Source organism: Mangifera indica, chromosome 8 (genome assembly GCF_011075055.1).
Source record: "Mangifera indica cultivar Alphonso chromosome 8, CATAS_Mindica_2.1, whole genome shotgun sequence".
NCBI classification, from domain to species: domain Eukaryota; kingdom Viridiplantae; phylum Streptophyta; class Magnoliopsida; order Sapindales; family Anacardiaceae; genus Mangifera; species Mangifera indica.
In genome coordinates this window covers 2,524,691-2,545,308 of record NC_058144.1, presented here as the reverse complement: position 1 = coordinate 2,545,308, position 20,618 = coordinate 2,524,691, and the positions used below count along the sequence as shown (strand labels likewise).

The 20,618-nt window shown below is 35.8% G+C and overlaps 4 protein-coding genes across 7 annotated transcripts; 3 read left to right on the top strand and 1 right to left on the bottom strand.

Moving 5' to 3' along the window:
* The first annotated feature begins 116 nt into the window (after window positions 1-116).
* On the top strand, window positions 117-2,524 carry LOC123224242. The gene is made up of 3 exons (XM_044647850.1): window positions 117-619; window positions 1,727-1,894; window positions 2,246-2,524. Exons 1-3 carry the CDS (start codon window positions 179-181, stop codon window positions 2,450-2,452), a joined length of 816 nt encoding a protein of 271 aa, XP_044503785.1. The 5' UTR covers window positions 117-178; the 3' UTR covers window positions 2,453-2,524.
* A 3,002-nt stretch (window positions 2,525-5,526) lies between these two features.
* LOC123223324 (protein phosphatase 2C 32) lies at window positions 5,527-11,046 on the top strand. Of its 2 annotated transcripts, XM_044646470.1 has the most exons (5): window positions 5,530-6,003; window positions 6,112-8,460; window positions 9,275-9,388; window positions 10,326-10,590; window positions 10,694-11,046. In XM_044646470.1, exons 2-5 carry the CDS (start codon window positions 6,304-6,306, stop codon window positions 10,807-10,809), a joined length of 2,652 nt encoding a protein of 883 aa, XP_044502405.1. In that variant the 5' UTR covers window positions 5,530-6,003; window positions 6,112-6,303; the 3' UTR covers window positions 10,810-11,046. The 2 variants fall into 2 exon arrangements, with proteins under 2 accessions (XP_044502406.1, XP_044502405.1); XM_044646471.1 differs by lacking the exon at window positions 9,275-9,388 and having other exon boundaries at window positions 5,527-8,460.
* Window positions 11,047-11,829: 783 nt separating this feature from the next.
* Window positions 11,830-14,603, top strand: LOC123223325 (protein COP1 SUPPRESSOR 2). 2 transcript variants are annotated; one of them, XM_044646473.1, is made up of 6 exons: window positions 11,830-11,993; window positions 12,079-12,306; window positions 12,728-12,851; window positions 13,291-13,364; window positions 13,617-13,774; window positions 14,041-14,603. In XM_044646473.1, exons 1-6 carry the CDS (start codon window positions 11,866-11,868, stop codon window positions 14,202-14,204), a joined length of 876 nt encoding a protein of 291 aa, XP_044502408.1. In that variant the 5' UTR covers window positions 11,830-11,865; the 3' UTR covers window positions 14,205-14,603. The 2 variants fall into 2 exon arrangements, with proteins under 2 accessions (XP_044502408.1, XP_044502407.1); XM_044646472.1 differs by having other exon boundaries at window positions 13,593-13,774.
* Window positions 14,604-16,432: 1,829 nt separating this feature from the next.
* LOC123223172 (glucose-1-phosphate adenylyltransferase large subunit 1-like) lies at window positions 16,433-20,438 on the bottom strand. Of its 2 annotated transcripts, none has more exons than XM_044646268.1 (15): window positions 19,627-20,438; window positions 19,349-19,471; window positions 19,062-19,235; window positions 18,855-18,947; window positions 18,600-18,683; window positions 18,439-18,494; window positions 18,246-18,339; window positions 18,021-18,133; window positions 17,738-17,810; window positions 17,492-17,572; window positions 17,337-17,423; window positions 17,142-17,246; window positions 16,962-17,068; window positions 16,823-16,883; window positions 16,433-16,723 (listed from the first exon to the last, which is right to left on the bottom strand). In XM_044646268.1, exons 1-15 carry the CDS (start codon window positions 19,861-19,863, stop codon window positions 16,622-16,624), a joined length of 1,590 nt encoding a protein of 529 aa, XP_044502203.1. In that variant the 5' UTR covers window positions 19,864-20,438; the 3' UTR covers window positions 16,433-16,621. The 2 variants fall into 2 exon arrangements, with proteins under 2 accessions (XP_044502203.1, XP_044502204.1); XM_044646269.1 differs by having other exon boundaries at window positions 16,433-16,720.
* Between the last annotated feature and the right edge of the window lie 180 nt (window positions 20,439-20,618).

Below are 20,618 nucleotides of genomic sequence, written 5' to 3'. Positions count from 1 at the left end.
CTAAAGCCGCGCTTTCGGAGAATCAGAGGGGTCCAATTTGGCGCAAGACACGTGGAAGGCCAGATGTCAATTACATTTCATCAACGACTCGGAGTCCGATTTGACGACGTTGGATTGGCGTTGTGTTCTACGTCTATTACGAAATCTAGCAACGAAATGTGGTTGCGGTGGACAAAATATGCCCGCTTATCCACTCTCGCTCCGCATCTCTTCTTATCCATTCTTCTCCCAAGCTACTTCTACTTCAAATTTTCGTACAACATTTTTCCTCACTTCTTTGAATCACAACACCTCCGTTTATTCCAGTGTTCTTCTCTGCCAAGTCAAACCCAAACCCAGTAATTGTTCGAACAATGATTACAGTTTATTAGATACAGACGATGATGGCTATGTCTTGGTAGATGAGGCCTCAGAATCGCTCTCTGGGGATGGCGTATATATCGAAATAAAGAAGCTGGGGAGAAATTCGCGGCGAATTCGGTCAAACATTGAAATTGCCGCAAGTCTCGACACAGTGTGGAACATTTTGACAGATTACGAGAAATTGGTTGACATCATTCCTGGTCTTGCTGTCAGTGAATTGGTTGAAAAGAAAGGCAATTTCGCTCGTCTTTATCAGGTTTTGTTTTTCTTATGATATCTTTCTCATACAATTTTGTGATATCATTTCTTATTATTCAATTTTGTAATTTTATTTCTTACTATTTGATTTTTTACGGTTTATTTTAAATTTGGCTGACGAAATCTTGATTGTTGAATTATGATTGCAATGATCATTTGAGCAATCTATGCAAGTTCAAATTGCTGTGGCCGTTGCGAGTTGGGTGGACTTCTTTTGTATGAGTGACAGTGGAGTTCTATTTATGAGGGTTTTTTAATTTTTGGCTTTTGGTGTTGGGCTTTTACTCTTTTCTTTTTGACTGGAGTTCATGCGCGTCGTTGTCTGTGCTAAGGACATGACAAGTTTCTTTTTATATTCTTTATTTTATTCAATATGCTAGATATTGTTAACAAAATCAAAGAGGTAAGAGACAGGAGAATGCATCAATTTGCGATTAAAAGATCCAATTATAGAGAACATTCATGCCTGTGTGGGAAGAAAGATGAAATCCTCTGACCTGACTTTGTAGTCAGCTTCATTTGGAAGTCATGAAAGCCATTAAACAGAAAGCCAGAAATCCTGCTGCTAGCCTGCTATGATCAACGTGTATCCTTGTTAATTGTTGGAAAGGGCTCCATAGGTCTGGAAGTTACTTGAGAAACCTTTCTTTTCACAAGAGAGCGTGAGAGTGGCACTTTCTGATGTTTTGAGATTGGGATGTTAACTGCCTATGAGGGACATAGACTCACTTTTCCATGAGAAACATGTGTCCATTAATGCTCTGGTACTAGAAATATGCAAACATATGAATAAAACAACATATATCTCAAGAATATCATTCTTGAATGGTCTATTGTTGTTTTAGGTCCATCAAAGGTGTCAACTTCTAGTTCCAGTGTAACTTAGACATGACTTCATCTCTCTCTCTTTTATGGGGGTGTGTATGTTTGTGCAAAAACTTCGCACTTGTGTCTCTGGATATAAATACCCACACTCATAATTGGAATCTAATATGCCTTACGTGCACAGAGTTGGTGTTGGATTATGACCAAGAACCTCTCCTAAATATTAATTACTATTGTCCTTCATCTTGGAGTTTATCCTGACAGTACATTCTTTCAACAGATTGGACAGCAAGATTTGCCATTTGGGCTGAAATTCAATGCCAAAGGAATTTTGGATTGCTATGAGAAGGATCTTGAGAATCTCCCATTTGGGAAAAAACGTGACGTTGAATTTAAGATGATTGAAGGTGACTTTCAATTTTTTGAAGGACGGTGGTCGCTTGAGCAGGTAGGATATTTTTTGTCTACAGGTTGTCAAGAAAAGTTTTGATTTAAATTTTGAATTCCGAGCCACGACTTTTATTTGTGGTCTGGAACACTCACAATCACTGTTTTTGTAAATGGCATAGCTGAGTCCAATCCGGAGAACCATGATTTAAGCTTGAATCAGGTTTAAAATGTGTAAAGTTTTGCACATTTTAATTGCAACTATGTATTATAGTCAGCCAATGTAATAACTATGGAATATATGAACAGGAAATTTTATGCTTGACAGAGCTTACACTGCAGATACTTTAATGAGATTTAGTGTCTTTTAATTAAGCAACTAATGGATTCAAAAATCTGATGGGTTGTGCAGTTCAGTAGAGGAAAAAGCAAAGAGAGTACTTCCTCCTCCTGTCAAGAATTTCGGACTACTCTCTCATATTTAGTTGATGTAAAGCCAAAGCTCTGGTTGCCTGTTCGCTTAGTCGAAGGCAGACTCTGTAATGAGATAAAAATCAACCTTGCATGCATCCGGGAAGCAGCACAAAAAGTGATTAACGAATCTCTGCACGGTCATTAACCTTATTGGCTTATTGGTGTGTAGTGACAGCTGTGTTTTATAATGGAAACTATAATTTGGTTCCTAGTCAAAGCTCAGCCTCGGGTTTCATATATTGGTTTCAGTTGTTTGAAAAATTAGAGAGAGAACAAGGGATTCTGGCCAGTCCGTTACTCTTGAGAGGTAAAGAATACTGTGTCAATTAGGTACTGGTTAAATACTTAAATCATATTTTCAAAAATAATAAAACTATGTATATCTAATTTTAATTATTTAATTGAGTATTTAGATAATAAATTATTATATGATTGAACAAATTGTATATATATAATATTACTTTTCAGGAAAATGGTTAAAGATTCGAAGTAATCTCAGTGCTACAAGTGACAAGTTTACAACAGTACAACTTTATGAAAAGTGGTGTCGCGGAGGCCAATGTCATGGGTTCCGCAATCTATGGTTGATGGTGTTGGCTCTGTTAAACCAAGAAAAAGAAAGGGGAAGAATGGATCAGTAGGGATAGAATTTCTAGCATTTTATCGAACAATTGAAGGGAGGAACTTAGACAAGTTGAAATTGACTAATAATACAAATCAACTTGTGAGGTGGGTGCACCAAGTTTGACCCATTTGCATGCAATTTATTCCTACAACAGGGACTTGCTCATTTTTATCTGTTAAGTTGCCATGACAATTCCGGCATCTTTCAATTTGTATTCCAAGGACTAGCTGATCCACATTTGCAGTCACGTTTTTTCATTGAACTATTAGCATTTGATCCAGAAAATCAAGTGCTAAGATTTCCAATCTGTTTTTGAAGCCACTGAAAGTGAGTTCCACGTATTTTGACTGACTTGGGTTTGTGGATTAGGTCTAGATTTCATCATTCATGGCTGCCCTTCGAGTTGTCACAAAGCGGAGACTGCGGAAGTTGACAACAGTAAGAATGTGAAAACTGAGATCATAAATTTTGTTCTTTTCTACAGTTTGATATCACATTAAAAATCACAATGTCCTGTCTTCTTCTTCAACTGCTATATGTAAATCGCATTAGTTTATTTTCTTGACTTATATGACAAGAAAAATAGCAATAAAATTATTTATAACCTATAGTTACAAATCCACATGAAGTTGAAAAAGCAAGAACAAAATGATGGGAAAATGAGATTTCCATTGTTTCTAGCTAAAGAAATAATTCATATGGGTTTTGATTTCGAATGCTTCCGGTTTCATGATCATTTTGATGTGATTGGAAAAGCTTAAAAATAAATTCCCAATTAAATATTAAATCTTAAATGGGTTTGGACATAATTACAATCAATCATGATCTATGCCACATTAATTGTCAAAACCTATGACCTTTTGGCAAGTAATTATCAACTAACACAACATTACATAAGTGGATTCGGAAAAGAGAACCGATTCACCACCTTTTATTTTATTTTATTTTTTAATGAAAATAAAAATAAAAACAAAAACTCCCCACTTTGATTTAATTACAATCAATTAATGTTAATTTTTAATTAGAGAGTGGTTTGGAAGGTCGGGGGAATCAAATTAGACTTTGAGAATTATTTTAATAATTTAATTGTCATCCTTGCCCTAGCTTACAGTTTTGTTTCTTTTATAAAGTTTTAATTAAATATTCGAATGATAATAATTAAATTTTTTGAATTAAAAATAAGATTATTTTTAAAATATTTAAATATTAAATAAAAAAAATTTTGGGCTTAGACTTTGGTTGAATATGCCCACTTCATTTCACCCACTTTTTTTTCTTCAAAATATAATAATTAATCAATATTATTATTATTTTCACTAACTATAAACATAAAAAAAAATAAAAATTAATTTATTATTAGCGTTGAAAAACAAAACAAATGGGTGATTATGGTCAAGTGGATTTGGTTTAGTCAGCAATACCAAGGCAGAGGGCATGGTTGGTGCCTTCTGCATGTTTGGCATGACTCTGTCTATGTAGATGCCCTACCAAAAAACAATACAAATCCTTTTTATTTGGAAAAAAATTAAAGTGCTGGCCATGACTTTAGATTCAGATGATCATATTATAAAATGCATATAACATTTATATTTAGTAAATATGATCCATTTCTGAAAGGGGGGGGGGGGGGGGGGTCCTTATGGAAATTTGAAAAATCAAAATAATGGATATATTGTGTAACATATTCAAAGTTTCTATGTCTAAATACAGCATATATTATAATTATAGATATTATATATAATATGCTATGCATACAGTATCATGTCTTGGCTATTTATGGGCACCATTGTCTTATTTATTATTCATCATTTGCTCTACCATTTTATATCAAAATTAAAATTTGCGTTAGTTTTCCAGACATATGACTTGCTTTTCTTTATTTTTTTGGTCTTGATTTGATTAGTCAAACATGTTCACTCCATATAATAAATTATCAATAAAATGCAATTTGAAATTAGGTTTTTATTTCTTCGGTAATCGAAATCTCAAAAAAAAAAAAAAATTAAAAAATAAAATAAAATTAATTATATGAATATAATTTTAAATATTTAATTAAATACTGAAATGGTAGATTCATGTAACACATTACCTTACTCAAACTAGTAATCGCCTAAATTGTAAAATACATCAGTGAAATAATAAGAGTGTCACAGCTTTCATAAATTTCAAGGAAACTTTGGGTAAAAGTTTTGCTTGAATCAATTAATAACCATAAAGTTATTGTGGACCAACCATGTGTTTAAAATTGGAAAATCATCGAGACAATTACTAATAATAGTTAATAATAATAAAATAATATTAAAAAAATTGTTAAGAAATCTAATAAAAATAAAACAAATAGATTTGAATGAATGGTTTAGATATTAATAGTAAAACAAAGGTCAAAATCAAGGGTGATGATGCCCCACAGATGTCAATTGATTGATGAGCATGATGATGTGCAGTATCAGATTTATTGATTACAGCAACAGCACCAACAAAATGGAACCAATCATTTAAAAGAAAATAAAAATAAAAATTAAATACTATAAACAGTCTAAATTTTTCAACGTAATTAAAAAATTTGTTTATCTTTTTTCTTTTATTAGTTTTTTTTACCCTCCCAAACCATTTGAAAACCCCAAGAAAGAGACCCTCCTAGTCCTTGATGAACTCAACTTTGATTCTTCATCGTCATCATAAACCGAATCCCAATTTTTTTTCGTTTATATATAATTCAACGAATAACTACATTTTATCTTCTCCACTTCTATCTTTCTACTCTCACTGCAGACTTCGTTCTCGCTGCTCGTTTTGTTTCTCGCTCAAAATCACTTTTTGGTTTTTAACCTCATTTTTTAAAATTTTTTTCTACAGTGTTTATGTTTGCATGATTCAGTTGCGAAAATGAATCGGTTGTTTGTGTGGGTACTTTGTCAGATTCCACAAAAAATATAAATGGGTTATTTTCGTTGTGTGTTTGTTTGTATCTGATGTGTGCCATTCGTTCACTTTCTTTTATCGCTTCTTAGATCTGTTAACTGGGGGTGCTCGATCCACTGCTTTGTTCATGCTTAAACAGTCATTTCAAGGTCAGATCATTGCATTTCACTGTTTATATTCTTTCTTTTTCTTTTTATGTTCTATTTATCGTTTCAAATTATGAGAAATTTTGGGTTGGTTTGGTTTGATTTGATCAGCTGTAGTTTGGGGTTCACAGTAGTCTGATTGATGATGTGCTGTTATTTGAGTGTTCATAAGGTGGTTGAGGGGTTTATTGGGTTTTTGGGATTTTATTTGAGTATTTTTTTGCTGTATTTTCTTATGGCGGAAAGTCAGAGAACCCCTCCATTTCAGAGGTGTGGTTTATAGGGGTTTATATTAGTAGAAAAATGGGTAACGGCACTTCTCGTGTTGTTGGTTGTTTTGTGCCATTTAATGGAAAAAGTGGTGTTGATTTGGATCTTTTAGAGCCTCTAGACGAGGGATTAGGCCATTCTTTTTGTTATGTTAGGCCATCTATTTTCGAATCCCCTGCTATTACACCTTCCAATTCTGAGAGGTTTACGGTTGATTCAAGCACTCTTGATTCAGAAACTTTAAGTGGGTCATTTAGGCATGACTCCATAGATGATCCTTCAGGTCTTCAGAAACCCAATAAGAGTTTTCCCGAGACTACATTTAAGACCATCTCGGGGGCTTCTGTCAGTGCAAATGTTTCCACAGCTAGGACTGGTAACCAGAGTGCGTTATTTGCTAGTGATGCCCAAGAACCTGCTGCATCATTTGAGAGCACTGCTTCATTTGCTGCAATCCCATTGCAGCCAGTGCCCCGTGGCTCTGGACCTTTGAATGGGTTTATGTCAGGACCTCTTGAGAGAGGTTTTGCTTCCGGTCCTTTGGATAGAGGAGGTGGTTTCATGTCTGGTCCAATTGAGAGGGGGGTAATGTCGGGTCCTCTCGATGCCAGTGACAAATCTAACTTTTCTGCCCCACTTGCACAAGGTCGCAGAAGGCCTCGCTTTCAACGTTTTATGAGAAGTGTGAGTGGGCCAATGAAAAGCACCCTTTCCCGTACCTTCTCAAAACATACAATGGGGTCTGGTTGGATGCAACGGTTTTTTTTACATCCAGTTACCCAATTAGCTTGGCATGTAAGGGAGGCTAAGGTTCGAGCAGAAGCCCAAAGAAATTGTTTTGAAGGGGGGCCGTCAGAAAGTGAGAATGGAAATAGTTGCAACTTGCAGTGGGCTCATGGAAAGGCAGGTGAAGATAGGGTCCATGTTGTAGTTTCCGAAGAACAAGGATGGTTATTTATTGGGATATATGATGGTTTTAGTGGGCCAGATGCTCCGGATTTCCTAATGAGCCATCTTTATCGTGCCATAGACAAGGAGCTGGAAGGATTGCTCTGGGATTATGAGGATAAATCTCCCAATGATCCTCCACAACCTGGACCTCCAGAAAGAGGAAACGATGGGCCTGTTTCAGAGTGCATCAAGGATAAAGGATCAAACTCCTACTTAGATAATGTACTTTCTACTAGTCTAAAAGCATCATATAACATTTCAGGAATTGCCCAGGAGCAATCATCTTGCAGTGAAATTGTTGAGGATAATGGTGACGTTACAGGTCATGTTCCAACTACTGCTAACTTAACTGGTCTAGGCAGAAAAAGCATGCGACTTTATGAGCTACTTCAGATGGAATCATGGGAAAGAGAAGGTTCTGTGTCGGTTTGTGAGGTTGGTCATGAAAGAAAGGGCTTATCTGATTGTCATGCATGTTCTAATACTCTTAATTCCAGGGACTCTTTGAACCTGAAAGGAGATGTTCCTGACCATCTTGATGAAGATCCCACTACATCAGGAGGAGACGCAAGGGCAGGGTCTGAATCTAATCAAGGATTTATGGATGGTCCTTCTGTTTCTGAGCAAAGGCAGAGTATGAGAAAGTCTATGATTAGTGCAAAGATAAGAAAAATGTGTCGGAAGCAGAAGTCCTTGAGAAAGAAGCTTTTTCCTTGGAGTTATGATTGGCACAGAGAAGAGCCTTGTGTCGATGAAAGAATGATGGAATCCTCTGGGCCTATTAGGAGATGTAAATCTGGAGCTATTGATCATGATGCTGTTTTAAGAGCAATGGCACGAGCACTTGAAAGTACTGAAAAAAGTTACATGGAAATGGTGGAAAATGCTTTTGACACAAATCCAGAGCTTGCTTTAATGGGATCATGTGTTCTTGTGATGTTAATGAAGGATCAAGATGTGTATGTCATGAACCTTGGGGATAGCCGTGTGATATTGGCACAAGAAAGACAGAATGACCGCCACCCTAATCCATGTTCTTTGAAAGAAGACATGAAGCATAGAAACCGATCAAGAGAGTCTTTAGTACGCATGGAGTTGGACAGAATATCTGAGGAGTCTCCAATGCATAATCAAAATTGTCAGGTTAATATGATGAACAAGAATAGAGATATTTCTATCTGCAGATTAAAAATGAGGGCAGTTCAGCTTTCAACTGACCACAGCACAAGTGTCGAAGAGGTTTGTTTCTCACTTTACTGAAATTTTCCAATCCTATCGGCATTGCATGATCTCCTTTTAGAACTTTTATTTTATATCATCAACTGTAATTTTATACTATTTATCGGTTAGCCATGTTTGCTTTTCAATGTGCTTTTTATGTCATGAGATGCTTAAAGTGCAGAACAAGAATGTTTTTAAAGGTCCGAGTTTTATTATGTTGCATAAATGTGTCATTCAGAATAAGTATTACTTTCAAATCTCCTTGAAGTGTTACATCCTGGGTTTGGTACCATTACATAAACTGTGCACAAGGACTTCATGAATAGACTCGGTGTTGATGCATGATAAGTGGTTTGCCATTTGTTGAAATTGTGAATTATTTTCCTTGTAGAATCATTGTCTGGATGAGTTACCATGGTGATGTTGAATGCATAAGTTTTGCTACCTGATGTCTGTGAACAAGCTTGTTGTTTTACTGATCAGTTTTCTAGCATTTTCGTTGTCTCTTCAGACAGTGAGATGTTTGCTACCTGATGTCTAGATGAGTTCATGCTTTCTTATTAATGTTTAGGTATATCTACCCTTTTCTAATTGTTTCTTAGGATTCGTCAAAATTTGCACTTCCTAGTAATTTTTTCACTTAATCATTAAAATGACAATGATGTCATATATAAGATATCCTAATATAGAATTTTTTTGCAAAAATAAATTAAAATTCGCTAGATATTTGATATTTTAATGAAAAAATAGTTAGGAAAGAGAAATCATAACCGAGTTTCATATGCATTCTTATAATTTAGGATTGATCCTGCATTCTTTATTAATATGACAGGAAGTTCTTAGAGTAAGGGCAGAGCATCCTGATGACTGCCAAGCAATTTTGAACAATCGTGTTAAGGGGCAATTAAAAGTCACAAGAGCATTTGGTGCTGGCTTCTTGAAGAAGGTTCGGTGATTTAGTAACTTGACAAATTTCTCTGAAACATGTAGCTTTTAATGTTTAATTTGGGTTGACAAATTTCTCTGAAACATGTAGCTTTTAATGTTTAATTGGGGTTCTCTATCTGACACTTTCCAAGAAATCATTTTTTTGTTTGGGATGGTCTCATCTTTTGCTCTCAAGGTGTTTCATATCTTTTAATCCTTGCATGAGACTAGAAATAATTAACTAATGAGCAGATGGAAATTTTTTCCAATTAGTCATGATCTTTGCAGACAGTTATATATTTATGTATATGATACATAATGAATTTTCCTATGTATTGCAAAATAATAGGTGGTAAAGATATCTGATTACTTTTCTAAAACTTAAGCAGTGATAAAGGCAGTCCTCTTTTGGTTTTTTTCAAGTTGAGAAAATAATTGCTGCTTGTGTAGCTTCTCTTCTCTCTCTGCCTCTTTCTCGCTGCTAACCCCTGGTAGCATCACCAATCTTGTTTCATCATTTAATTACTAAAAGCAGAAACTCAATATTGGTTGTGCAATTAGATCTTTATGTGGAAACTTAGTATCTGATTATTGGAAATTTAGAGTAAGCTATGTTAGTGTTTGATGTTGTACCTGTTATTGTCTAATTTAAGGCTTTGTTTATACTTCTGAAATTAAATGTCTAAGATTTTTCCACAAATTACTTGCCATTTGGAGAATCTGGAGACATAGGTTGAGACACTCAAAATAATTGAGATTATGTATCACTAAGGGGTGTCTACTGTATCCAATATATCTCCTTGTTATCTTTGCCATTAGGCTTTTATTTTCATGTGGATTATGTTGGTGGTACAACTTGTTTCCTTTATGTATTAGTTTTCTTTTCTTTTTGTTTTTATTGCATTCATGTAAATGTAATTGATCAATCTATTGCTAATTCAATATCTTGTTCGCAGCCAAGTTGTAATGAAATTCTGCTGGAGATGTTTAGAGTTGACTATGTGGGAACTGCTCCATACCTCAGCTGCATCCCTTCCATTGTTCACCACCGGCTTTCCTCAAGTGACCGGTTCTTGGTACTATCCTCTGATGGGCTTTACCAGTACTTCAGTAATGAAGAGGTGGTTGCTCATGTGACATGGTTTATGGAAAATGTCCCCGAAGGCGATCCTGCACAGTATCTCGTTGCGGAGCTTTTATTCCGTGCAGCAAAAAAGAATGGTTAGTTAGATTTTCTTCTTGGTCTTTTCATTTTGAATCTTTGACTCCATAAATTGAAGGACCTATGCTCTTTTTATAATGGTTTTTGTTCTCTTGACTGCAGGAATGGATTTTCATGAATTGCTTGATATTCCTCATGGAGATCGACGTAAATATCATGACGATGTTTCTGTTATGGTGGTTTCTCTAGAGGGAAGGATTTGGAGATCATCAGGATAACATTTTTTTTTTTTTACATATGCATATTTGCCTTAGCAATGTAACCATTTCAAGCAAGGAGTACATCTATGCATTTTCGAAATGGGAATTTCAATATTGACAAATTTTTCATGTCATCTTTATATCTTTCAATGCTATATTTTTCTGGGGAAATTATTTAAAAATAATTTCCTGCTTTAAGAATTGTTTTAAACGTGTTTGGTTCTTTAAATAGAATAGAATATGTTCTTTTGTACATATTCCTGCGTCTCTTTCTCACTATCCAAAGGGATTTCACTTAATTTTGATGTCCAGTGTGAAATGGATGGGGCAACGTGAAGACAAGAAAAAAAATGCGTACCTGTGAAAATTCGCGAATCTTTTGTTATTTCTTTTACCAGATATGGGGGGAAATACAGACTTTAAAAAAATCTTGTACAAAGAATGCAACTGTAACACAGTTTATCAGAATCAACTGTTCAACAACTTCAACTAAAAATGCTAGTAAGGCAAACCTCGAAAAACACAGTAATTAAAGTTTGTTGAATGTTAATTGGATTGAAGTGGATAATAAACAAGAACCAAAAGAAGAGTGTTTTGGCGGTAGCAGCACTGTCGTATCAACAAGGGCCCGTTTTGATGGTGATGCAAACTGGTCTCTGTCCCTCTTGAGTTCTTATCGAATCAGATTTCATCTTCCTGTTTCCATCTCTCACTAAACCATGGATGCAAGAACAATTTGTTACTTCTCTGCTCTCTTTCATGCTTTGTTATCACATCATTCAATCTCTTTGGGTCAGCCTTTATTATAATCGTTCTCTGTGTATATGAATACACAGACCAAGTCATCTTTTCCTTCTTATACTTCTTGTTTTGTCTGCAAGCTAGGAAGGTTGGTAGAAATGGACGACATGTCGTCTTTACCAATTATTCGGAGGTTCAGTAAGTGTGGTTGGGCTTGGTTAGCCTAGCCCAAACGTGAGTCTCGGGCTGGACATTACTGTTACTTGAAACGGTGCGTTTATGGTGGTGCGGTATTATGCTGATGCATTTTGAATTCCGTTGGAAAAGAATTAAATGGAGAACTCGAATTCGATGCAGCCGCAGAAGCAGAAGCAGAAGAAGAATTTCCGAAAGAGGAGTATCGAAGAAGTAAGAGGTGAAGAAGACAATAACAAGGTTTCAGATGACGAAGAAGAAAGGAGGTAGTTAAGTCGTTATCACATGGCTGATTAGGGTTTTCTTTGGTTGACCTAATAATAATAATAATATAATTTTTTGAACGATCAGGTTGGCATTGGAGGAAGTGAAGTTTCTTCAGAAACAAAGAGAAAGAAAATCAGGGATACCTGCAATAAGTAGTGCATTGCAAAGTGGAACAGTTACAGGAGGAGGAGGAAACAGTGGTGGCTTAACTAAAGTTGCGGAAAAGAATGAAGGCGACGGAGAAAAAGACGAGTTGGTTCTTCAAGATACATTCGCTCAAGAAACCGCCGTCATGGTTGAAGATCCCAACATGTAATTACTTTTTCACTTAAGTAGTTGCTCTTTCGATTTATGCACTGTGTTAGACATGGCTGATTTATACCGTTCTTTTGTAAAAGTAATGGATTAGATGAAATTAATTTCTTCCTAAAGTAATTGCAATTTAGTGTTCTTGTCCTAGACTATCCAAGTTTGTTGGTAAAGATTATATTAATGGAACAATCGTGAAGACCCTTACTGTCTTAACCATGTTGATTCTGCGAAGGAGATTTTAAACAGTGTTTGTTAATAGAGAATCCTCATTGTACTTTTTTTTCTTCTTCCTTTTTTGGATATATTTTATATTTGCATACCCTGTAGGATATTTTTGGTGTCTGAATTACTAGTTTTCTTTCTGGGGAATTGCATGTCTATTGCTGGTTGTTTCTTAGCTTATTTTTCCTATATCTAACAGGGTGAATTACATTGAGCAAGAACTTGCTAAGAGAAGGGGCAAAAATATTGATGTGACAGATAAAGTTGAGAACGATTTAAAGCGTGCTGAAGATGAATTATACAAAGTTCCGGAGCATCTTAAAGTGAGTGATATCCACACTTGTTTTAGTTCTTCATTTCCTTTTCAATGGATACATCTATCTAAATCATCATGCTTGGGTGGTGTTTCATTAACTGTAACAGTCAAACAAGAATTAGATTGACGGAAATTTACATATTTCATATCCTAGCATTTCAGTATCTGATTCAACGTAGACCAGGATTTTGTTTTAGTTCTAGCATATGGTCATATTAGTTTATATTCAATATATTCTATAGTAGTGCTTGCCTATTAAACACAAGTTCATTTCAAAGTATCTGTTTACTCATTAGCATTCTACACAACATATGCCATGATCTTTTTCTTGAAGTATGCCTTTCAAATTTTTTATAATGGAATTGTGTTGTCAGTGTCTGAGTGAACCTTTTTTGGAGAAGTCCTTTTGCAGTTTAATTCTAAACTTCTTTCCTGTTTCCTCTCAGGTGAAGAAGCGAAACTCAGAGGAAAGCTCTACTCAGTGGACCACTGGGATAGCTGAGGTTCAGCTCCCCATTGAGTATGTCCCTTCTTTTCATCGTTCTCTTTTTTGGTAATAGAATTAATTGCAGTTTGATTCAACCCTCTTGCATAACTAAATGTGAAAGTTGCCATTCTTCATGGGCTCATTTTTCATCAAGGAGAAGCATTTAGCTTCTAGGCTTTTTCTTGGTTGGCTGGTTTGCATCACTACCTTGATGAGAGGGCCTAATGCTTACAACGTTATTAGAAATTGATTTGGGTTCAGTGTTGATTATTCCTGTGGTTGCAGATACAAGTTGAAGAATATTGAGGAAACTGAGGCTGCCAAGAAGCTTCTGCAAGAAAAGAGGCTTATGGGTAGAACAAAACCAGAATTAAGCATTCCCTCAAGTTACAGTGCAGATTATTTCCAACGTGGCCGGGATTATGCTGAGAAACTCAGAAGAGGTTGCTGATTTCATTCTTTACTTCTAATCTTATAGTTAGATTCATTTATTCAGTTAAGCTCATCTTCTCACCAAAACTGGAGGTCAAGGGCCAGGTTACTTCAGACTTAAGATAAATGTAGTCATTTGATAGGACGCTTTTAATATATGTGCTTTTAATGTGATTTTCCATTGAAGTTTCTGTGTTTCCCTTGTTCGTTTAGTTCTGTGGTGTCTTTGGGGATATTATTTATTCTGAATATCTAACTGTGATTGAAAAACTTGCAGAACACCCTGAGCTGTACAAGGACAGAGGTACACGGGATGATGGTGCTGGAGCTAGGCCAACTGATAATAGCACTGATGCAGCAGGAAGTAGGCAAGCTGCAACAGATGAATTCATGTTAGAGCGCTTCCGCAAACGAGAACGCCACCGGGTGATGCGAAGATAACTTGGACTTTATACTTGCTGAATCTCCAGCCAGACTATGGTGTGAAACAGTATGTGATGGTTTCGGTCCTATGACATGCTACTGCATGATTACTTGTGACTCAATGATGTTATGTTAGCAACACAAAAGACTTGTTGCTGCTAAAGTGGTTGCCATCATTGACCATTTTGATGTATTTTGTACATTTTCAAATAGATTTTAGAAGCCTGTGTTGCTATGAGATCATGTAATGTCACCTAAAATTTTCTCAGCAGGCTCTGTTTTTTCTGGTTGAGGGATTATACATGGCAGTGAGTGGTGGAACATAGTTATATTTTCTTGATTCAACATTCTCCTTGTGATATTTTTGTAACCAATTCTTTCCATTTAAAATATTTTCATCTTTGATGAAACTGCTTATTTAGTATTCCACGTATCTATGCAAGTTGTATGATTGTGAAGCCTTCTTGATTCCATATACCAATACCATGACTTGGAGCATGGCGTCGTGTTTTTTTTTTTTGGCTTAGATTTTATTAAATGATATTGTCAAGTGTTCTTGTGTTAATGCAAAGCAACAAGTATGAGTTTCCCTGAGTTTCATTTTTTGTGGCAATTGTAGCTTCAGGTAAAGATTCAATTATGGATATGAATGTAATTATTTTTGAAATTATTTGAGATTTCGCTGTAATGATATTCTCCCGGAATGAGCATCATTGTTTGTTACTCTCACCATAACCCTAGGATTTTTATTTTATTGAGTTGAAATCTTCTGCACACGTGTGGTAGTTGTTGCATGTGTATGCTTGGAGATTATTGATTGTTTTAACAAATATTAAGACTAAGTATATTGCCAAAGCAAAATCATAAAATTGTGTATCGGTGACTTATTGGATTCGTTCCTTGGTTGCTTATTTTTGACATATGGCAGTCAAGAATTGAACTTACAACTGCCCATCTCTGATTGTATTACGATATATGGTGTTTGTGCTTTGGAAATATCATTTGATCTCTTCTCTATAATTATAACAAATGCTCTTGCTTGGCTGCTGGATGAATGTTGGTGACAGGAACAGAGATGGCACTGCCGGTGGAGCGGACTGGATGGCTTCACGTGCAGCAGCAACCTCCGACGCATTTTGAGTCGAGTAGTTCATGGGCTCGAAGCACAACATCTGATAAGGAGCTTTCTATTAGTTCCTAGAATCAGGCGTTAGTGCTTTGTAACATTAATTATCAGCTTCTGAGACTTTCTTTCTGCTGACTTTGCTACCGAATGTTGATGATGGCTTTTGCAGCCGATCCATCTACAGGGGTCAAGGGCACATGGGATGACAATTTGAGCCTGATTTTAGGGATTCCAACCCTAATAGAGAAGAGATTCTACGATAGAAACAAGAAATGGAACGAGAACAGGAATAAAAAAAATCCTCACAATTGGAGACACGCTAGGGATGGAGATATATGTGTTTCCTCCTCGCCTGCCCCTTCCCCTCCCTGCCCCATATATGTCCTTTTATATTAATATATTTATTTAAAATACTAATATATTTTTATAGTTTTAAATTATTTATGTTTTTCAAATTTATTTAGATTTTTGTTATGTGTATTAAAATAGTTAATATATTATATTTATGATATTTGAAATAGTAAATTAATTTTAATTTTACTTAATTTTATTATTTAATATATTTATATTATATTTAGAAGATATAAAAAAGAAATTTTTTTGTAGGCACGGAGAGAATATTTTTTTTTACAGGGAGAGAGTGGAGAATTATTTTCATCTCTCCACCCATCCCCACCCTTCCCCCTTGCCATCCCTAGTCACATCAGCTGTCCAACAGGCCTCCATGTTAAAGGCACTTAATTTCTTTAATAAAAGTTTCCTCATTTTACCATCTCTCTCTCCCTCTCTCTGTATGTGTACACATCCTGTCGTCAAATACTATTACATGTCGAAATGAATTTATCTCTCATTAATTAGATCAATTCTAAGAATACAAGTGAAAAGTGCATTTGACATCCCTCTTACGTGGATGGACAATCGTGCAGGCGGTGCTGACGAGAACCAACTCAATCACTGTTGCGGCACATTAAGGTGATCCCTCCTACCAGTTTTTCATGAGAACTCATTAATGAACCTTGTTGCTCAAACGGCCCTTGTGGAGGGCGACTTCAGCTTAATTTTTCTTTCATGCACAAACACTATCATATCACTAATCTACAAAGATTATGTTCTTATCACGTAATAAAATTATTGATAGATTTTCTACTCAAAAATTTGAGAACTTCAGTTCGTAAATTCACCTGGTAAAATCTAGAAGAAGAATTTTGAGAAATGTCATTTCCTTTTGTGGAATAAAAAGTTCCATAACTCAAGTGGAATATATACACATCTATGCATCCGTGATGATACTCATTGCTGTTCAGTTATCTTAGATGATTGTCCCATCTCTTATTATTGCATTCTTCAATACCACTGTAATTCCAGATCGAATGTAGAATCCTTCAGATGGTCTCTCTGTCTCTTCCACCTTCTGCCCATACAAGTTGGCAGCATAATGCTTTAATTTTGAGTTTTAAAGTGACTTGGAGGAGAACAAATAAAGAGAATCAAATATACTGTAATAACTTACATCCTTGTTTGCAATTATCGCATTCTTTCCAATTCTTGCATTCTTGTCAATTATACAATTCCTGTATCAGACAGACAGAGACTCCAGATATGGTGAGTTTGGTAGCACTATTTTCCCAACAGAAGTGGAAGAAACTTACCTTATTTTGGTATCTCTTCCAATGCCAACTGGGACTTTGCCATCTGCTAAAAGAGCTGCTATTTCCACCTCAGTTTGGTAGTAGTCAGCACCCATCATCATAGTATCCTGTCAAAATCTGAACAGATATTGCTGTCCATTGAATAATTGGTATGATGAAAGAAAAAGGAATGAAGGTTACCTTCAGCTCCACACCATACTCCAGTCTTGATCGAATCCCCACAATGGAATGTTCAACGCTGCACTCCCTCAAAAAGCACCCATGCGAAACAATAGAATCTTTAACCTATAAAAAGCAACAATTGTTATATACCCTCGACACAGTAAAGAGTGCCAATTACATCTCCACTGGTATGGTAATAAGCTGAGTTTATACCTGGCATTTCTCTATTTTTGTTGGTGGTAGAAAACGAGGAGATGTGAAAATTGGCTTTGATGGATCAAAGAATTGAAATTTCGGAGGCTTCAGAAAAGGAGAATATAAGCATAACAGTAACAATGAAAGCTAAGAGACAATATCAAGAAAACTACCTGATCGGTCAAGGATAAATTCGCATCGAAGAAGGATTTAATAGTCCCAATATCTTCCCAGTAGCCATTGTATACATATGCCTATCATATAAGGAAAATGTAACAGTGCTGGAGAGTCTTCTGTTGCAATAAATAGTAGGAAATGGGAGCTCAATGCAAACAAATAGATGCATACAGGTCAAACTATCCTATTCTCATCATCAAAATCTTAATTAATGAGAACTTCTGCTGGATTCAAGATTCTACCTGAACATTAAAATCTTTTGCAGCCATAGGAAGTACTTCTGACCCAAAATCATTGGCCTCTGGATAATGCCACCTGTAGAAGAAAAAAAATTAAAGAGAAATAAACAAATAGCAAGACACTATTCAACAGTCTACTTATGTTCAATGGGAAAAGTCATTTAACCTTCACAACAACTCCGCTTATGTTTCTTCTAACTATTAAAGCAGGGCAAAACAAACAAGATAAAAATGTGTGGATACTACATGATGTCATCACTAAAACTAAGAGGAGAATACAAAAAACCTGAGAAGCTTCAATAGAACTTCTGTCTTGAACAAATATACACCCATTGATGCAATGTATGGGGTATTCTTTGCTTCTTGAGACGATAGTCCTAGAATATCTGTGTCTACTTGCTGAGACAACAATAAAAAAATCAATCAGCTTCAATCTAGTTTCCATGGACTTCTCATTCAGTAACAGATTTTGTTAGGTGTTAATTTGAGGAAAAATGGAAAAGGTAATAACCATAGATCTCAAGCTTTCACCATTCGGTTTTTCAAGAAACTGGTTGATCCTTCCTGTTTCATCAATCTTCACCAACCCGAAATCTGAGGCACGACTGCAAGAAAGAAGACATTAAAAAGAACTTCAACCAAGTAAGCAATTGGTGCATGCTCAATCAAAATTGGGTCTACTATGATTCAGAAATATTATTTACCTGTCATCCACAGGAAGACAAGAAACTGATATATCAGCACCTGAATCAATGTGATGCTGCGAAGAAGATCATGTTTTTAAAAACAAAAGAAAAAGAAAAATGTATATAGTAGGTGGAAATATTAGGGCAGAAATATAACTGAGTTAGCAGTTATGGTTAACCTGCACAAAGTCCATATAATCCATTCGATAGAGATGATCACCAGACAAAATGAGAATGTTTTCAAGATTTCTATGCTTTGCATCCTATAAACAAAACCACAACCACACCATCAATGTTAACAACATCATATCTGTAGATATCTTTCCGGCTGGATAAATAAATAATAAACATTTTGAATCAAATATCTATTTTCATATATACTATTGTGCATCGGCGAATAGGTCATGGATTGAAGAAGAATTTAGTTTACATACGTCAAACAACCAGAGGAACTGTCTTACAGCATCTGCTGTACCCTGAAACCACTTCTTCCCTGATTTACCTGGCGTTTGCGTGGCTGCTAATACCTATTACAACCAGTAAAGCAGAATAGAATTATAATCAAAAGCAAGGAAATGGAAAGCCTTTAGTAGTATGCAACAATTGACTGACATCTCAACCATGTATGCGGTTAAACATACCTCCACAAAACCATCACCAAAATTCACACCATTTCCGAAATTATACGTTCGAGCAATGTGTCGATTGAGGGATTGTGAATTGAACTGGGTGAGGATATATATCTTGTTAATTCCACTGTTGATGCAATTACTCATTGGGACATCTATCAGTCTATAACATCCCCCAATTGGCACCTTAAGTACATATAAAGGATCCACCAACGAAAAATAAATGATATTGTTAAGAGGCAATCGGATATCCTTCTAATCATAAAGGAAGCATGCAGGGTTATAAACAGTTAGCTTACGGCAGGCTTCGCTCTTCTTCCAGTAAGTGGAAAAAGCCGAGTCCCAGCTCCACCACCTAATATGATGGAGGCTACAGTCTTGGGGTCTGCTTCCGGTTTAGCTAATATTGGTGCCTGGTAACTCTGCATTGCAATGTCATAATTACAACGAACCGCATTATACTATAGTAATGACACAAAAGAATGCGTATATATAAACTATGAGCTCATAGAAAACTAAATTCCAATTTAAACGAGATAGCTGTCGACCAAAATAGAAATGCTGAGGTGAAAGTTACCACGAAATCTTTTGCAACATCTGCAAGAATAGAATTAACCGAGAATTGCTTAGTTGTGACACATCTTTTTCTGGGAATGTCGAACTTCTCGAACTGAACACCTAATATTGTGCTGTTGGGCTGCCCAGCGCCCACTCTACTGCCCAAGAATGGGGGAGATAACGACAACCTTTCATGGTGCGATAGTGATGACATCCTTGGAAATAATGAGCTTAGTCCGAGCGACTCCATTGCCATTTGTATTGTATACGCTACACTATACACCAGTTTACAAATACTTGCCTAAGAGTTCACTTCTTCCTTTAAATGAGTTACCGAACAAGGCCCTCTTGGACTCTGTTGTTAGGTTGCTCTCTTGTCCTATTTGCAGGGATTACAAAACAATTGGAAGCATTTCAAATCTGAAGATTTACAATTATTGGACTCGCAGGGATTAAAAATATAAATTGAAAAAAAGAAAAAAGATGTTGAAAAAAATGTGTACTGTTATTGAAAACCAAACCAAATCAATGAATAGAATGGAAATAGCTGATTCAATTTAACTAACAACCAACAAGAAAACAATTTAAACCCAGATATAATTAATATCCTAAAATCTGATAATAAGTTGAGAACAAGTAATCACAATTCTAAATGTTCATTACATTTAGAATATAATGAAGCTCAAGTTGCCTGAGAATGGGGGAAAGAATGGACTCTTTCCTCATCATTTAAGTTTTCCAGATTCTCAACAGCTTAGAATGAAAGCCTCTGCAGACATGGTTTAAGAAGACAAATCACTCACCCTTCCTCTCTTCATTGACTGAAATGTAAACACCTACTAACATTCACTAATTTTTCATTGATTATTATCTATTAACCAAGTTTTGGAAGAAAGAGTAAGTGAACTTTTTAATATTCAGAGCAGATTCAGGAAAGGCCACCACTTTTCCAGTGACTTAGTGATGGTTGACCCCTGATATGGAGGATCAATTTGAAACAGCACAACCACT

What these genes read in the sequence shown, in the direction of transcription:
- LOC123223324 (XM_044646470.1), top strand. Translation starts at nt 6,304, where the DNA reads ATGGGTAACGGCACTTCTCGTGTTGTTGGTTGTTTTGTGCCATTTAAT. An exon ending in ACAGCACAAGTGTCGAAGAG is followed by an intron (nt 8,461 to 9,274) that starts GTTTGTTTCTCA and finishes TTAATATGACAG; the next exon opens with GAAGTTCTTAGAGTAAGGGC. An exon ending in CCGTGCAGCAAAAAAGAATG is followed by an intron (nt 10,591 to 10,693) that starts GTTAGTTAGATT and finishes TCTTGACTGCAG; the next exon opens with GAATGGATTTTCATGAATTG.
- LOC123223172 (XM_044646268.1), bottom strand. Translation starts at nt 19,863, where the DNA reads ATGGCAATGGAGTCGCTCGGACTAAGCTCATTATTTCCAAGGATGTCA. An exon ending in GAAGAAGAGCGAAGCCTGCC is followed by an intron (nt 19,236 to 19,348) that starts GTAAGCTAACTG and finishes TATGTACTTAAG; the next exon opens with GTGCCAATTGGGGGATGTTA. An exon ending in CAAAAATAGAGAAATGCCAG is followed by an intron (nt 17,247 to 17,336) that starts GTATAAACTCAG and finishes TGCTTTTTATAG; the next exon opens with GTTAAAGATTCTATTGTTTC.
- LOC123223325 (XM_044646472.1), top strand. Translation starts at nt 11,866, where the DNA reads ATGGAGAACTCGAATTCGATGCAGCCGCAGAAGCAGAAGCAGAAGAAG. An exon ending in GATGACGAAGAAGAAAGGAG is followed by an intron (nt 11,994 to 12,078) that starts GTAGTTAAGTCG and finishes TTGAACGATCAG; the next exon opens with GTTGGCATTGGAGGAAGTGA. An exon ending in GAGGTTCAGCTCCCCATTGA is followed by an intron (nt 13,365 to 13,592) that starts GTATGTCCCTTC and finishes ATTTGGGTTCAG; the next exon opens with TGTTGATTATTCCTGTGGTT.
- LOC123224242 (XM_044647850.1), top strand. Translation starts at nt 179, where the DNA reads ATGCCCGCTTATCCACTCTCGCTCCGCATCTCTTCTTATCCATTCTTC. An exon ending in ATTTCGCTCGTCTTTATCAG is followed by an intron (nt 620 to 1,726) that starts GTTTTGTTTTTC and finishes TTCTTTCAACAG; the next exon opens with ATTGGACAGCAAGATTTGCC. An exon ending in GACGGTGGTCGCTTGAGCAG is followed by an intron (nt 1,895 to 2,245) that starts GTAGGATATTTT and finishes TGGGTTGTGCAG; the next exon opens with TTCAGTAGAGGAAAAAGCAA.